Here is a 14856-nt window from a genome sequence, read left to right as displayed (position 1 = left end):
AAAAGCTACGGTACGCTGCCTGCCTACCTTGAAGCTTTCTTCACCTCCAAGCGATAACGAAATCCTCCCTATTTCCTCTCTCGTCTTCGAAAATTCATCTCCGCTTCTACTGCTACGAAACCTAGCTTCTCTCCCAGGGTTAGAGCTTATTTTTGCAGTAGATGGGGCAACAATCGTTGATCTATAGCTTCGTGGCTCGAGGCACGGTGATTTTGGCTGATTACACCGATTTCTCTGGTAACTTCGCGGGCATAGCCGCTCAGTGTCTCCAGAAACTTCCTGCAACTAACAACAAGTTCACTTACAGCTGCGATGGCCACACCTTCAACTACCTCGTCGATAACGGCTTCAGTATCTCCCTCCTTCCCTCCCTCCCTCCCGTTGATTAATTAATTGATTTACCGCTCTTTATGATCTGATCCATACGTTTTGCTGTGATCTTTTTATGCCTCTGCGATTTTTCTAGATGATATTTGCTATTTATTTCATACAGTTATAGATGATGGCTACGAAAGGAAACATATGAGAAAAAAGAAATATTTAATTTACTAAACTAGAATTTTCTTAGCTTTTAATGATGATGTATATAGTGATTATTGATGTTTTATGAGTGTATAATATATCTTTTTATTTTATTTTAAGCTTTAGAATTGTAGAAATGGATGTACATAAGTGATGGATTCAATTAATAGCGATTAAAAGTTTCCAAACTAACGGTGGCATCTCGGAACTTTTGCAGCTTACTGTGTAGTTGCAGTGGAGTCTGTGGGGCGACAGATTCCGATTGCCTATCTCGAGAGAATCAAGGAGGATTTTACCAACAGATATGGTGGGGGGAAAGCTGCAATAGCGGTTGCTAATAGTCTGAAGAAGGAATTTGGGTAATTTTTCTTGTCATTTGTTTATTGGATGCAGTATCATGCTTGTAAAAAAAAAATGAATAAGAAGAAGCAGTGTCTCCTTCACAATGACGAAAATAACACGACAAACACAATAATTACAAGAACATAAAATTTTCAAAATAAAGGATTACTAAGAAACTCTAATTGTAATTTTATTAATGAATGTTTCTTTTCAGATACTTAAATAAACTTAAATGAACAAGGAAATCAAAAAATTAGAAAAAATAATAAGAAATTCTAAACTATATAAAAAACAAATACTAAATCAACTAGGAAAATATAACAAATTTATAACAGTAACTTCTAGATTTTATTGAAAGTCTCTCGGGTTGTTATAAAATTTTAACCCTGAGTATATAAGATATGTGATTATACTGTGCTTTTTGAAAATTTTTGAATTTTTTTAGCTTTAAATTATTATTTTTGGTTTTTGAATTGTTTTGACATGTTAATTTCAAAAATATATTTTTAAAAATAAAAAAAATAAATTATTTTAATCCATTTCCAAACAAAAAACACTTTGAAAAACAATTTTTACTATAATTCCAAACATACTCTAAATAGAGCCTGCAAAATTTTTTAACAAAATTTTAGCCCCATTCAACGATAATTGGATAAAAAATTAAACCTGTTAACATAAAAAAAATCTCCTGCATCACTATGCTATAAATCTATTTGTTGTCACAAAGCTGTCCTTTTTGACTTAGGCCGAAGTTGAAGGAGCAGATGCAGTTTTGTATGGACCATCCAGAGGAAGTCAGCAAGCTTGCCAAAGTGAAAGCTCAGGTTTCTGAAGTGAAAGGAGTTATGATGGAAAACATAGAGAAGGTAAGGCATTGTTAATTCTTTTTTTTATAACCACCAAAAGGGATTACGGAAGTTTCTATTTTTTTGTTTGGGGATTATGGTTTTACAGGGAAGATTCTGGTTTTATATTAGTGCAGATCATAAAAAATAAGAACAGAGTTGTGGAGCTATAGTGTTGATTAATTAAGTTCATTTCATATTGTATGGTCTTTTCATTTTTAGTTTAATTTGTTTTTACTGGGAAGATTCTAGTTACATGTTAGTATAGATCATAATAATTAAAAACTGAGACATGGAGCTATGTTTAAGAGATTGAAGTTCATTTCTGCAGGTTCTTGATCGGGGAGAGAAAATTGAACTTCTGGTAGACAAAACAGAAAACCTTCGCTCTCAGGTAAGCGAGTAGATTTATCTGTTCTTATTTTCCCCACAAAGCAAAATTGACCATCCCCTTAAGCATTGACTGGCATTAACATTTCAACACGCAAACAGAATCCATATTACAAAAAACATAAACATCGTTTGGTGGCTACTAGTCCTTTCATTCATTGCTAGCAAACTTACCCAGAATCAAAGGATCTCCATGCTAGGCTAGGCTTGGTTTTGCATTTGTGTTTGTTATACATAATTATGGTTTATAAATTGTATTTGATCATTGCTATTGCCTTGTTTTTGTTGACCAATGAACGTATCCTTTGTTGTGTTGTCCCAGGCACAAGTTTTCAGGCAGCAAGGGGGCCAGATAAAGAGGAAAATGTGGTGGCAGAACATGAAAATAAAGCTGATAGTGCTGGCGATCTTGATTGTCCTGATTCTCATCATAGTATTGTCTATTTGTGGTGGCTTCAAATGCTGAAGATGATCTACCTTCACTTTTTTGGGGGTTACACGTACCAGGTTCTGCTATATAGTTTTTGGCTTCAAATGACTGTATCATACGACAGTGCCTGTATAGTTTTTTCTTTTTGAATTATTTACAATTTCTTGACGTGTGCGGCCATTCCTTGTTATTCATTTACTACTCGATATGTTCTTGGTTAAATACAATGAATTTGATTACCTCAAGAAGTGGAAAGTGGCAAATTGGAGAGGGCATCTTACCCATATTTCCCATCTTTTTGGAGTGCTCTGAAATTTTCATGCTTTGAAAGACGTTCAAAACATGGGGGTTTCAAATTTTCCTGATTATTCAGTGTACGCAGACCTGTTTACATTCAAAATAATTATTTTCAAAGATCTTGTTTAGGGATCACATCTGAATATGCAAGGAACATAAACGGAAAATAATTAAATCCAAAATCAACTAAAAATTCACCAATGTTTTCTCATTTATTTTGTCTATTTTAGTGAGAAACCAGAAAAACTCACTTTATATGCCATAAAATTTACATGGCTAGTGAATATAGCTGTTATAAACGCCATCGCGGGTAACTTGAAACCTAGCCTAAACCAGGTTTTATTTTGGACTAGATTTTTTAAAACAAATTGAGTTAATTTATCTAACTCGTGGGTTAACCAGGTTAAATTGAGATAAAGAAAATTGTTAGGGACACAATCAAGAATCTAATACAATTTGGGGGCATAGCTGAGGCATGTCGAAATATCTTTGTGATACACTTCAATGCATTAGCCAAGAACATCATTATGAATATTTTTGAGGTTGCTTTTGTCAGAATTGCAAGAGTATTCAATACATTCAAAAAGAGGTTCCGTTCCCGCCTCACAAATTCTACGCCCTTCTGAAACAATAGTGAAATCGCCAAAAAAAAAGCGCCTAATGTTCATGGTTGTCAAGCACAGTGAGAAGAAAAACAAAAATCTTTCATTGATTGACTGATCTTAACGTTATCTATCAGCCTGACCTTCCCTAACCAGGCAGCGTCACAAAACACCACAGGACTATTGATCTCTTCCAATTACTCCAAACTTTTGGTCTACAATGGCAATAGGAACTCACAGGTTGATTTCAATGTTATCTATCAGCCTGACCCTCCCAAACCAGGCAGCAATACAGAACACCACAGGACTACTGATCTCCTCTACTGCCTGCAAGCTTTCTTGGTCCACAATCTGATAGAAAGAAACAATGCAATTAGAACGTAACGATTTGGATCGGATCGATATAACTAATAGTACAAGAAAACTCAGATTCAAATCAAGTCGAAACAATCTAACGTTCATGCATTTTATTCCACTTTGTATTTAAACAGACAGTCAGTGTCACTGTATTATCATCAGTTTCAGAAATACCTGCTACTGTAGTTAAGAGAATAGAAGAAAAAAAATGTTCTGTTTTCGGATACATCAGAATAAAGTTCAAATTGCAGAGTTAGGGAACACAAACACTGCACCCCTCACCTCAGCGTAATCAATTCTTCCTCCAGCTTCACTAACTGCTTGGATAACTGAGTCTCTTAATTCTCTACAATTTATGTGGCCATTATCTGCTGATGATTTAGCACCCAGCAATGACCTGCTTATGGACAAAGCCTGCGCAAAGCATAAAAGCATGTCTACTCTTTAAAAACTTCTGCGCAAAAAATATGATTGAGCCATTTCAGCTAATATGCATATGCAGAAGTAAAACATCTACTCTTAAAAGTACATGTTGAAGTATCTGAAGCTAACTATTTTTCTTTTTTAATCTACTTACTAAGCAGCAAAAGGCCAGTGAGAGTTTTCTCCAGCAAAATGCAAATTTATTTGTGAACGCTGATCATCTATAATCGGAAGTTAGTGAAAGGGATTTTAACAATCAAAAGTATGCGACAGAGTTCTTGATGCTGACAATTCTTTTCTTAACAAACCAAGGGATAGAGGTAATTTAAGTTTCCTCATGCTGAAAGTAGGACTGCATGCAATAAGCAAATCTACTTCTATCGAAATTGAAAATCAAAAGTTCCAAGGATCATTTGAAGAACCTTTCTCCTCTCTTCTGCAGAGAGGTGTACATTGCGAGAACTCATTGCAAGGCCATCATTATCGCGCAATATCTCTGTACCTATTATTCTTATGGAAAAATCAAGATCACGAACCTGCAGGAAGTCAACCAAAAAATACACCATTTAATGAAACTGTCATTAAAAACAACAACGCTGGGTTAACCTTCCAAATTAAGAAACCAAACCAGGTGTTTCATAAGTATTATAAGGTGAATACTGAAAAAACAGATCAACTTGGAAACCAAACCAAGTCACTAATGCTAATGTGGTTCTGAATACTAATATCTGTCAAAGGAGTAAGAAGAAATGGTTTGATCCTCTTATTTTTCTTTCTTGAACCGAGAGATCCATGAACTGGGATCCTAATTCAAGTTGAGATAGAACCATAAAATCATTTTTACAAAGCATGATGACATTGACATGTGTTGTTTTGTTCTACCATCCAGTTACAAGATACACATGAAGCATTGAGTTGATGCAAGATTGCATAACACATCCGAAACTTTCTCTATTATAAATCCTAACAGCGAACAATAGAATCTCCTGCATTAAGAAAAGGCCATTGTCCCACTCAAATGGGGTCCGTGAGAGAGAGAACATCATCATCCTGTGCTAAAGCACATGAAATATTTGAAAAGACTATTGAGAAACGCACAAGTACTTGAGACAAAATTTCACAATCTTTGTCAGCAACAAGCAAATTTTTCTTGCAAACTAATATTTTCAATCGATTCACCAAAGTTTTCTTCTTTTCTGAGAAACTTGAAGGATTCCTATTTCTTATTCAATCAAAAGAAAGCCAATGGACAAAAAAAGGAAAAGTCTTACCATTCTTTGAACAATTCTCCACTGCTGGTAATCCTTCTTACCGAAAACAGCAACATCAGGCTCGACGATATTAAACAATTTAGTGACAACAGTAGCAACCCCTCTAAAGAACACAGGCCTACTCTTCCCACACAAACCGTTTTCCAATTTCTCCACTCTCACCCATGTTTCATGCCCCATCCCCGACTCCTCCAAACATGACACCACCTCCCCTTTACCCTCTAAATTCTTGCAAGCACCCTTATCATTCTTATTTCTTTTCGTGTCATTTTCGTAGTCATAAAGATTATGGGGGTGGAAAACAACATCAACACCACCAGGAACAGACATGAGCTTGCTAATATCACCATGGAAGTCAGATGGGTATGTGGAAAGATCCTCAGAGGGAGCGAACTGACCTGGGTTCACATAGATTGAGACGACAGTGAGGTTGGTGAGCTTTAGAGCTTCTTTGACGAGTGATATGTGGCCTTGATGAAGGTAACCCATTGTGGGCACAAGGCCAATGCTCTTGCCTTGAGATCTCATAGTTCTTGACCATTTCCTCATCTGCTCTTTGTCTGTTATTATCAAAGGCTCTTTCTTTGACGCTTCCATTCGGACAAACTATCAGGGATTGTAAATATTTCAGCGGTGGAGATTTAGATAGAAAGACTTGAAGGGATGAGTTTTGGCAACTGGCATGGCTATGTCAGAGGAATATTGGTATTAAGGTTTGCAACCTGCAAGTGGCGGTTTGGTTCTTTCTGTTGATCTATAGTCTATTTTTTTAGTTAAAAGAAAGTGTCTTTCCAAAGCCTCATGGTGTTTGGTGGTTTGCGGTGTGCAAAAGGTCCATGCTTTTTAGCATTTGATAGATCAAATTGTTTAGCTCCCTCCACCCATGCTAACATCCTCTGTATCCAGTCCAGTTAACTACATAACATGGGAGTTAAAAAATTGATCCAACAATAACACTTGTATTATTAACATGAATATTATAAATGATAATGAATTAAAAAATTAAAAAAATGATAATGAATTAAAAAATTAAAAAATAAATATTACACGTCAGGTGATATGTTGAAATTTTTAAAACCCAATCAACCTAAACTAATCTGCATATCTTATACTTATTTTATTTTTATATTTAATAGCACACGTGAATTTAATATTTATTTTTGTTTTATTTAAAAATATTTCTATTTAAAAGTTATTGTTAATGAGTTTTCTATTAAGTTTATTTAATATAATAAAAAATAATTTGTTTCTTGGTTGAAGGGAAAGAGGAGACAACTGTAATTTAATGGTGGTATATCAAATGAAAATTAGATTTAATTTTAATAGTATCATGACGCCATAATTAATATCATAAATCAGTTTCTAAATATAGATCCGTAAAAATTAGCAATACAAACCTAACTCGTTGATATTCGTAGTATTCACTAAAAAAAAAATTAGCCTAGTCTAATTATATCCGGAATTCACTCATGTCCAAAATTTTTTTTAAAATAATTTGGATATATAATTTATAAAATATAAAAATTAGGTTAAATATAATCTTGTACCCAAAACCAGGCCAACCACATCCATCAATGCCCCTTCTACATAATCCTATTAATGAATATTGTCAAATGCTAACTCCTCCAATGGTCCACACCACACAACTCATTACTAGTACTTAGAGCGTGTTTAGTAGTGTAGTTGCGGGTGCTTTTCAAATAACTTTTCGTGTCAAAATGCATGTCAATGATGTTTTTTCATTTTTAAAAAATTATTTTTGACATCAGCACATCAAAACGATCCAAAACATACAAATCATATTAAATTTTAGTAAAAAAAAAATAATTTTTTTAAAAACATAGCTGCAGCCGCGTCCCAAACGTTCCCTTAGTGGCGTGATTATTATCTTAGAGTAAGCCTAATAAAGTCAAACAAAGTTGACTAACAAAAACAAGTATAGTTTGGGCTGAAATTTTAGAAGGATGTTTTACAAGCCAAATTCCCTAAGAAGTCATCGTAATCGTGCTAGCGAGAGCCAACATCAAATCATGCCCAAATCAAGTTTAGAAATTGCTATTGGAATTTTCTTTTATTTTCCATAGCTATTTTACTTTTCTTATTTTTACTTTAGATATTCTAATGTTGGTTTTTTTTTCCCTATAAAGATCTAGGTCTACGATTAGTATTGGCTAAATCTGTGGCTCGTGCTCCGCAAGCTGACTAATTATTTTTTATATAAAAAATAATATTAAAAAAAACAACACGAGTCTCAAGTCTCAAGTCTCGAGTCATTAATTCAATTAATAATTTAAATAAAAAAATACAACAATAGCAAATAAATTGATAAAAAAAAATTACAATGGAAAAAAAATAAAAAAATAACAATTGACATGAGCCCTTCTGAATTATTAAACAACTCAATGTTTACGAGTGAAACTATAAAAAATAATTTTTTATAAAAAAAATAGTTAATTATGGTTAACTCGTAAACTTTGCTACCATAGACATAAGATTGAGATAATTTCACGAAAAGAAAAGCAGAAAAAATAAATTTAAATGCCAATTTCTAATAAATCAAATGAGAATGTGATAATTCTATAGAAAATAGAATGAAAAAGTTGAATCTCAATTTCTAACAAATAAAATATTGAAAGATAAAAATTTAAAAAATATTAAAAAGATTGAAAAAACTTGATTCAAGCCCGCTCAGGTCAAAATGCAAAATCTCAGGCCCAGTCGTGATACCAGGAATAACCACGTTTGAAAGCAAACTAAATAAAATCATAAAGTTAATTATCGAATAACCTAATGTTGAAGGATAAAAATGAAAAAAAAAAACATAAAATAATCAAGTCAACTTAAGTTAACTCGCTAACTTAGTGATAAAAAATCATAAAAATACAAAAGTCAACCCTTGCTAACTTTGAAACCGGTGACTTTGATCATAAACTCGAGACTGAACCTATATAATGCAATCTATAAAAAATAACAAAGAAAAACTCTAAAAAAAGAATTAAAAAAAATATCAGCTTAAAAGAACCAACAAAACATTGGCGAATCTCCTAAATATGATCTAATCTCTAAAACTCGTAACTCGTGAAGTCTTTGACCCAGTTTCAATTGAGAAGCTTAATTCCCAACCAATTTAATTGTGAAGAATAAAATTATAAAAAAACATCAATTTTAAAATATTTCCAAAGCAAAAAAGATTAAAAAAAATAGGGGTCAAATTTGATAAGAAAAAACCCTAAAGATGATCAAATTGTAAAAATAAATAATGTAAAAAATTATCTCAAACAAAACAAATAATAATAATAAAAAGATCAAATTTGAAAGAATAAAATATAAGAGGGGGTGAAATTGAAAAACATTTATAATTTTATAAATGATTCAAAATAAAAAATAGTAAAAAAAAATATAAGGACCAAATATGAAAAAAAAAAATTTGAAGGAGTTGGTTTAAATTTAGAGGTTCTTACATGGAGTTCATGAGAAGAGAGAGAAAAAAAAATAGTTGTTAATATCAAACTAGAGGTGTGTTTGGTGCGCACACTGTCCTATTATAGAAGGGGCGCCAAGACCTTTTAAACGATGCCATAAAAGACGGTGCTGATGACCGGTAACCCGAAAAACACCTCTTAGCAAGTGCGGTGCATGGGCCTTCCACTCGATGGTTTGCATATGCCAATATGTTTTTTTAATAACATTTATTATATGATCAAATACAACAATACCTCTAAGTAAACTTTGTATTGAAAATAAAATTAATGTAAAAGGAAAAAAAATCATTTTAGGAGAGTTATGTTGATTTTGTTTTTAAAAACAATAAAATAATTTTACTATTTAAAAAAAATTAAAAAAACCATAACGCTCGTGATTGAAAAGCATTCTAGTTTTTTATTCCATGGATAATTTCACTGTAAAAAATAAAACTACCAACCTAATCCTATACAAAGTGTTAAAAACAATTATATCACGGTGAAATGACCACCTCACTCCTTATATCTAGTTTAATGTTTGATGGGTTATTAGCAATTCCATCAAATTACTGTTCTAATTTCTCCAGGAGTAAAGTAAAACCTTTTTCTAAAAATATATTTTAAATTAATTTAATTTAATTTAACAGAACTGTTTAATTTATTTTTCAAAACAGAGTGCAAATCAATGTAAAATACTCGAATCTTTCTTTCCCGGGCTTATTAATTAGGAGTGCAAATATTTTAGCCATCCTCAAATACAAATAAATAGTTTTGATTGACAAATTTAATCCTTGACTCTTACCGACCGTGCATTGTGGCTGCCCGTAGGGGTGTTTAAAAAAACCGACCAACCGATTAAATCGAAAAAACCGAGAAAAAATTAACCGAAAAAACCGAACCGATAGAAAAAACCGAATAAACCGATTAAAAAATAAAAAAAACCACCCGGTCCGGTTCGGTTCCGGTTTAAAAAGGCTTAAACCGATTAAACCGGACCAAACCGAACCGGTTTAATTCAATCTCAAAAAAAGTATAAAAGGAAACTAAACCTAAATAATAAATACCCTAACCTAACCCTACATTTCCAACCCCTCACCTTTCCAGCCGCCCCCCTTTCCTTTCCCTTTCCTTTTCCCCACTTTCCATTCCAGCTACCCCACCTATCCCTCCCTCCCCGCTCTCCCCCCCCTCTTCCCTTTCCCTTTTCCCCATTTTCATTCCAGCCACCCCACCTATCCCTCCCTCCCCGCTCCCCCCCCCTTCCCCTTCCCCTTCCCTTTGCTCCCTTTCCAGTCACCCCACCCACCCCACCCCTCCCTCTCTCTCTCTCCTCTGTGCACAAGGAAGGCTTAAAGCAACTCATTTTCTCTCATATTGTTGCCTTTCTACTCTCTGCTTTACTTTATGGCAGAAAACTTGGATAAAATCCTTGTTTCTGGTTTTATTAACATGCAGTTGTGCTAGCAAGGTCCCGGTAATTTGCGCCTTTGCAGGATGTTATTGGAATCTTTGTTAACATGTAGTTGTGCTTGCTTGGATAGATCTAGTGATTGTGATTCAGCTAAAAGAGATCTTTCAGATCTTAACCGAAGGGCTTGGATTCAAAGTTTTCAACAACGATTTTTTTGAATGTGATTCGGCCAAGTTTGTCTAGTGATTGTGATTCGGCCAAGTTTTCTCTTATTTAATTGGTTTCGGTTTTTCTGGTTTCTAAGGCTAAAAAACCGACCCGAACCGAACAAAACCGGTTCGGTTTGAACCGGTTCTCGGTTCGGTTCGGGTTATATTAACAAGGAATAGTATTTTCCGGTTCGGTTGATTTTTTATGTTAAAACCGGACCGTGAACACCCCTAGCTGCCCGTTGAGAATCTGGATGAAAAAAACAATATAAACTAAGAAGCAGCCTCTGTCGATCAAATGTTCAAACTCAAATAAAACCAAAACGCCGCCGCCGCCGCCTCCTCCTCGATCAAGAAGTTGAGAAATTGGTTTTGCCCATGTATCTAAACCGTTCACATCTTTTATTAATTACTTAAAAATAATATTTGGTTACCGATTTGAAATAAAAAGACAAAGATCGTGAAGACATATATTTTAAAAATACATTTCAGGAACAATTTTATATTTATTTTTTCAACCAAACACCTTTTTTTTCTTTTTTTTTTATCCTACATTTAAAAAAAAAACTACCTAAATATACAAAATTAACAAGTCAACGGGTCCCTAAATGAAGAGATTTCTTCAAAGATTGGAAGCCTTTTGGATCTAGATGGGGCCCATTCACTCATCAATTTCTCTAGCCCTTTCACAAAATCATCATCCTCATCAAGATTAAAGCCCAGCATATCCGTTAACTCATCGGGGGTCTCCCTTGATTTCACTTCCATCAACAATTCCTCGGCCCGTGATCTTGACTTAACGTCACCGGAACCGGGAAGTCTTCCCTGTGAGACATCGAGGAGAACAGAACGAGCCTCGTCGTATCGAGCTTGCTTGATCAAGCAGAGTGCTAAGTTACAGGCCTTGTTAGCATCTGGGTCAATCATCTGGGCTTTCTGATACACTACCTCGGCTGCTATGAAGTTCGGCTTTTGCATATAGGCCCATCCTAAGTTTCCCTGCGCACATAGAAAACATCACTGAGCATCTATCTGTGAAGACAATAGCGTTGTTTTTATAAAATATTTTTTTAAAATAAAATATATATTTTTTATTTTTTAAATTTATTTTTTACATCCGTATATTAAAACGATTCAAGAACAACAAATAATAATAATAATTTAAAATAAGAAATTTTTTTTGCCACAGCAAAAACAAACACACACTGTAAAAAAAACTTAGTGGTATCATTTGTTTTTGCTTTTGAAATTATGTATAAGTACATTTCAAAAATATATTTGCTTACACAAGTATTGAATTAATGTTTTTTTAGTTTTTTTTAATAATTTTAATATACTAGTATTAAAAATAAATAAAAAATAAAAAAGAGTTTTGATACGGTTTTAAAGGAAAAAATACATTTGAAAAGCAACAAAGATTAATAAAAAATACTTGATTTATTTTATATTAAAACCAAACAACATATCAAAGATTAATAAAAAAAATCCATTATATAATTAAATAATAACAAGTTGAAAACTAATTGAGTTGAAAAAACCTGTATAATCGAGAGCTAAATGAAAGCTGGGAACCTATAAAATGTAAAGCCCAATAATAAATAAATAATATAACAGACACCATACCAGCAACCTGGAGGTCTCTTGCTTGACAGAAACTTGGAACTTCTTTCCATGGGAGCGTGCAGTTTTTGTGGGTTTGCCATTGAATACCTCTCCTTGGTATATTAGTCTTAGCTTCCTTTTTATCAACTCTATCTGCTCCTCTACTTTCCCACATTTCTGCAAAGAAAATTATATATATTCAGATTAACCACTTTATTTTTCTTAATGAAACTACATTGTTTTGAAAAGTACAAATTTCACTTGAGTTTTGACAAGTCAACCAGATCAGCTAGTTACCAAGTTTAACCAAGTAAACCGATCAGATTTAATATCTATGTTAAAGAGTATTTGAAAATATTAAAGAGTCATCTCAAACCAATAGTTTAAGCTGTTAGGTGAGGTCCCAAGATATGATTTATATTATTCTCTAACACACTCCTTCAAGTGAAAGTCTTTTGGGCTTGAAACTTGCACAGTCTCACATTACTTTGTGCCTAATTTTTATCAAATAAATAAGGATGGTGAGATTCGAACTCGTGACCACTTGGTCATCAAGACTTTGACACTATGTCAAAGAACCATCTCAACTTAATAGTTTAAACTGCTAGGTGAGGTCCCAAGATATGATTTATATTATTCTCTAACAGAAAGTGTGATAATTGTTGTTTTTCAAAGTACTTTTCAATTAGAAATATATCAAAATAATTTTTTTAATATTATTTTTGCTATTATCGCTTAAAAATATTCAAAAACATTAAAAAAATAATAATTTTAAACAGAAAAAAATTAAATTTTAATCAATTTCTATTTAGGCCACCCTCGCAAACGGGTCTTAGTCTAAACTTAATCTCATTTCTTTACTATAAAAAAGCAATGAATTCTATAAGAAAAATACTCGAAAAAATAAATTATAAATTTGCAAGTGGGTAATTTTTCGTGCCAATTAATATCTTACATGATGATTGAACTTAGGACATGGCATGAAATTAAAAGTATAGCGAATCGCATTTGAAGGGTACCTTATACAAGTCAATAAGAACGTTATCAAGTGATTCCTGGGCTTGCTTTGAGCAACGGCCTCTGAAAGACTTGACAGCTTCAATGGCTTCTTCAGTTCTGTCTATTTGCTTCATGACAACTGCCATGTCCTTCAGAGCACTATCCACTTTGTCTCCTGCATTTATCGCCTTCCAGAACCAAACTATGGCTGCTTCTGGGTCTTTTTGTACCAGCTGAAATATACACATATTAATGTATCAATATGCTGTTTTTTAAAATGTTTTTGAAAACAATTTTTTTTTAATTAATGTGTTATTTTACTTCTAGTATTGTCGAGAGAAAAAACACACTCTAATTCCTTCTAGTATAAATGTTTTACTTTTCAATTAACTTAATCCAATAATTAAAATCTTTAAATGGTATACGGATTCCACAAAATAATCAATTTAAATATGAAATTAAACCACTAATTCGTTATTTTTTATCTACTTTAATTAACAAAAAAGGAGTGAACACTTAATTAACACTGTTAATCTCAATTAATTAGATTGCTCTCAAATTAAATTTGAAGGAGAAGCAAGGGAGATTAACCTATGATCATGAAACAAAACACCTCCAAATTAAGAACAAAACATCAAGAGCTTGATTATCATGAAGAGTTTTCATAATTTCATCTATATAGTGATAAATTTTATGGTGTTCACGCTGGAATTACTAAATATTTACGATGTAAACAAAAATTTTCTGGTAGATATCTTACGACTAATTGTCTGTACCGTTTGATTAATTTTAGTTTGAAATTTTGTGGTTTTATACATGTGAGAAGAAGGTCTAGAATTACAATCAAAAGAGTTGTAGTGTTGAAGTTAATTACTTGTGATAATTAAGACTTGATTAGCTAATTACCCATTTATTACCTCTTAATGATTATCATAATTATCATTGGATTAATGGGTAATTAATGGAAAAAGAACAGGTAGCTAGTCAACCATAACAGTGCAAAATGCTTATCACGAATATATTTATATATATAATTGCATAGCAAATCACTGGAACAATTTAATAAGCTAATGTTTTGAATCTAGCTAGCTAGGGTTCCAAGCTGGGTAGATGGACTCGAGCTCATGGGTTGTAAAGAGCTTCATCGATCTGCATGGATGTATGAGGGAAAGAACAGTATGAATATGGGAAGGTGGGAATTAACAGACCTGAGCATGCTTGGCTTTAACATAAGGGCCATCACCAGCAGGAACCTTGTGAATAACATGGAACAGATCCTTCTCTTTTTTACCACCATTAGCACTGCACTTTCTTGAGCTTCCTGCTGCTGCTGCTTCCATGTCCTATCTTTCACTCCTTCACACGCTACTCAACTACACGCACTTCGATCATATGACAATATTAGAGAACCGGAGGTCGGTTTCCTTCTCTAGAGATCGAGCAGACTGTCACATAGAAAGTGGGTCCGAATTTATATGTACGAGAAAGGAGGTCTGGAATGAATGTAGACGTGTTTATGGAGGTATACTGATCAACTTAATTTGTCAGACAAAATATTTTTACATTGATATATCACGTGTCGTTTTGTGGTTCATTGCTTGCTATCCTCTCTCTCTCTCTCTCTCCCCCTCTCCCCTCCTCATCTTATTTGACAGACAAGCTCATGATTTAGAGAACTGTGTTTTAAATTTAACT

The 14856-nt window shown here is 33.3% G+C and overlaps 3 protein-coding genes across 4 annotated transcripts; 1 reads left to right on the top strand and 2 right to left on the bottom strand.

Annotated features, from left to right (window-relative positions):
• LOC7488622 (vesicle-associated membrane protein 722) lies at positions 1–2777 on the top strand. The gene is made up of 5 exons (XM_002302995.4): positions 1–351; positions 740–881; positions 1610–1730; positions 2041–2103; positions 2422–2777. The coding sequence occupies exons 1-5, from the start codon at positions 162–164 to the stop codon at positions 2563–2565; spliced, it is 660 nt and encodes a 219-aa protein (XP_002303031.2). The 5' UTR covers positions 1–161; the 3' UTR covers positions 2566–2777.
• Positions 2778–3335: 558 nt separating this feature from the next.
• On the bottom strand, positions 3336–6330 carry LOC7488621 (pantoate--beta-alanine ligase). Of its 2 annotated transcripts, XM_002301739.4 has the most exons (4): positions 5480–6313; positions 4631–4744; positions 4068–4199; positions 3336–3779 (listed from the first exon to the last, which is right to left on the bottom strand). In XM_002301739.4, exons 1-4 carry the CDS (start codon positions 6074–6076, stop codon positions 3663–3665), a joined length of 960 nt encoding a protein of 319 aa, XP_002301775.4. In that variant the 5' UTR covers positions 6077–6313; the 3' UTR covers positions 3336–3662. The 2 variants fall into 2 exon arrangements, with proteins under 2 accessions (XP_002301775.4, XP_024451477.2); XM_024595709.2 differs by lacking the exon at positions 4631–4744 and having other exon boundaries at positions 5480–6330.
• A 4611-nt stretch (positions 6331–10941) lies between these two features.
• LOC7488620 (protein SULFUR DEFICIENCY-INDUCED 1) lies at positions 10942–14687 on the bottom strand. The gene is made up of 4 exons (XM_024595073.2): positions 14370–14687; positions 13182–13394; positions 12184–12339; positions 10942–11559 (listed from the first exon to the last, which is right to left on the bottom strand). Exons 1-4 carry the CDS (start codon positions 14499–14501, stop codon positions 11146–11148), a joined length of 915 nt encoding a protein of 304 aa, XP_024450841.1. The 5' UTR covers positions 14502–14687; the 3' UTR covers positions 10942–11145.
• Positions 14688–14856: the final 169 nt, after the last annotated feature.

The sequence above is a fragment of the Populus trichocarpa genome, chromosome 2 (assembly GCF_000002775.5).
Source record: "Populus trichocarpa isolate Nisqually-1 chromosome 2, P.trichocarpa_v4.1, whole genome shotgun sequence".
NCBI classification, from domain to species: domain Eukaryota; kingdom Viridiplantae; phylum Streptophyta; class Magnoliopsida; order Malpighiales; family Salicaceae; genus Populus; species Populus trichocarpa.
The sequence above is the reverse complement of the archived record's forward strand: the minus strand, read 5'-3'. Positions and strand labels throughout refer to the sequence as shown.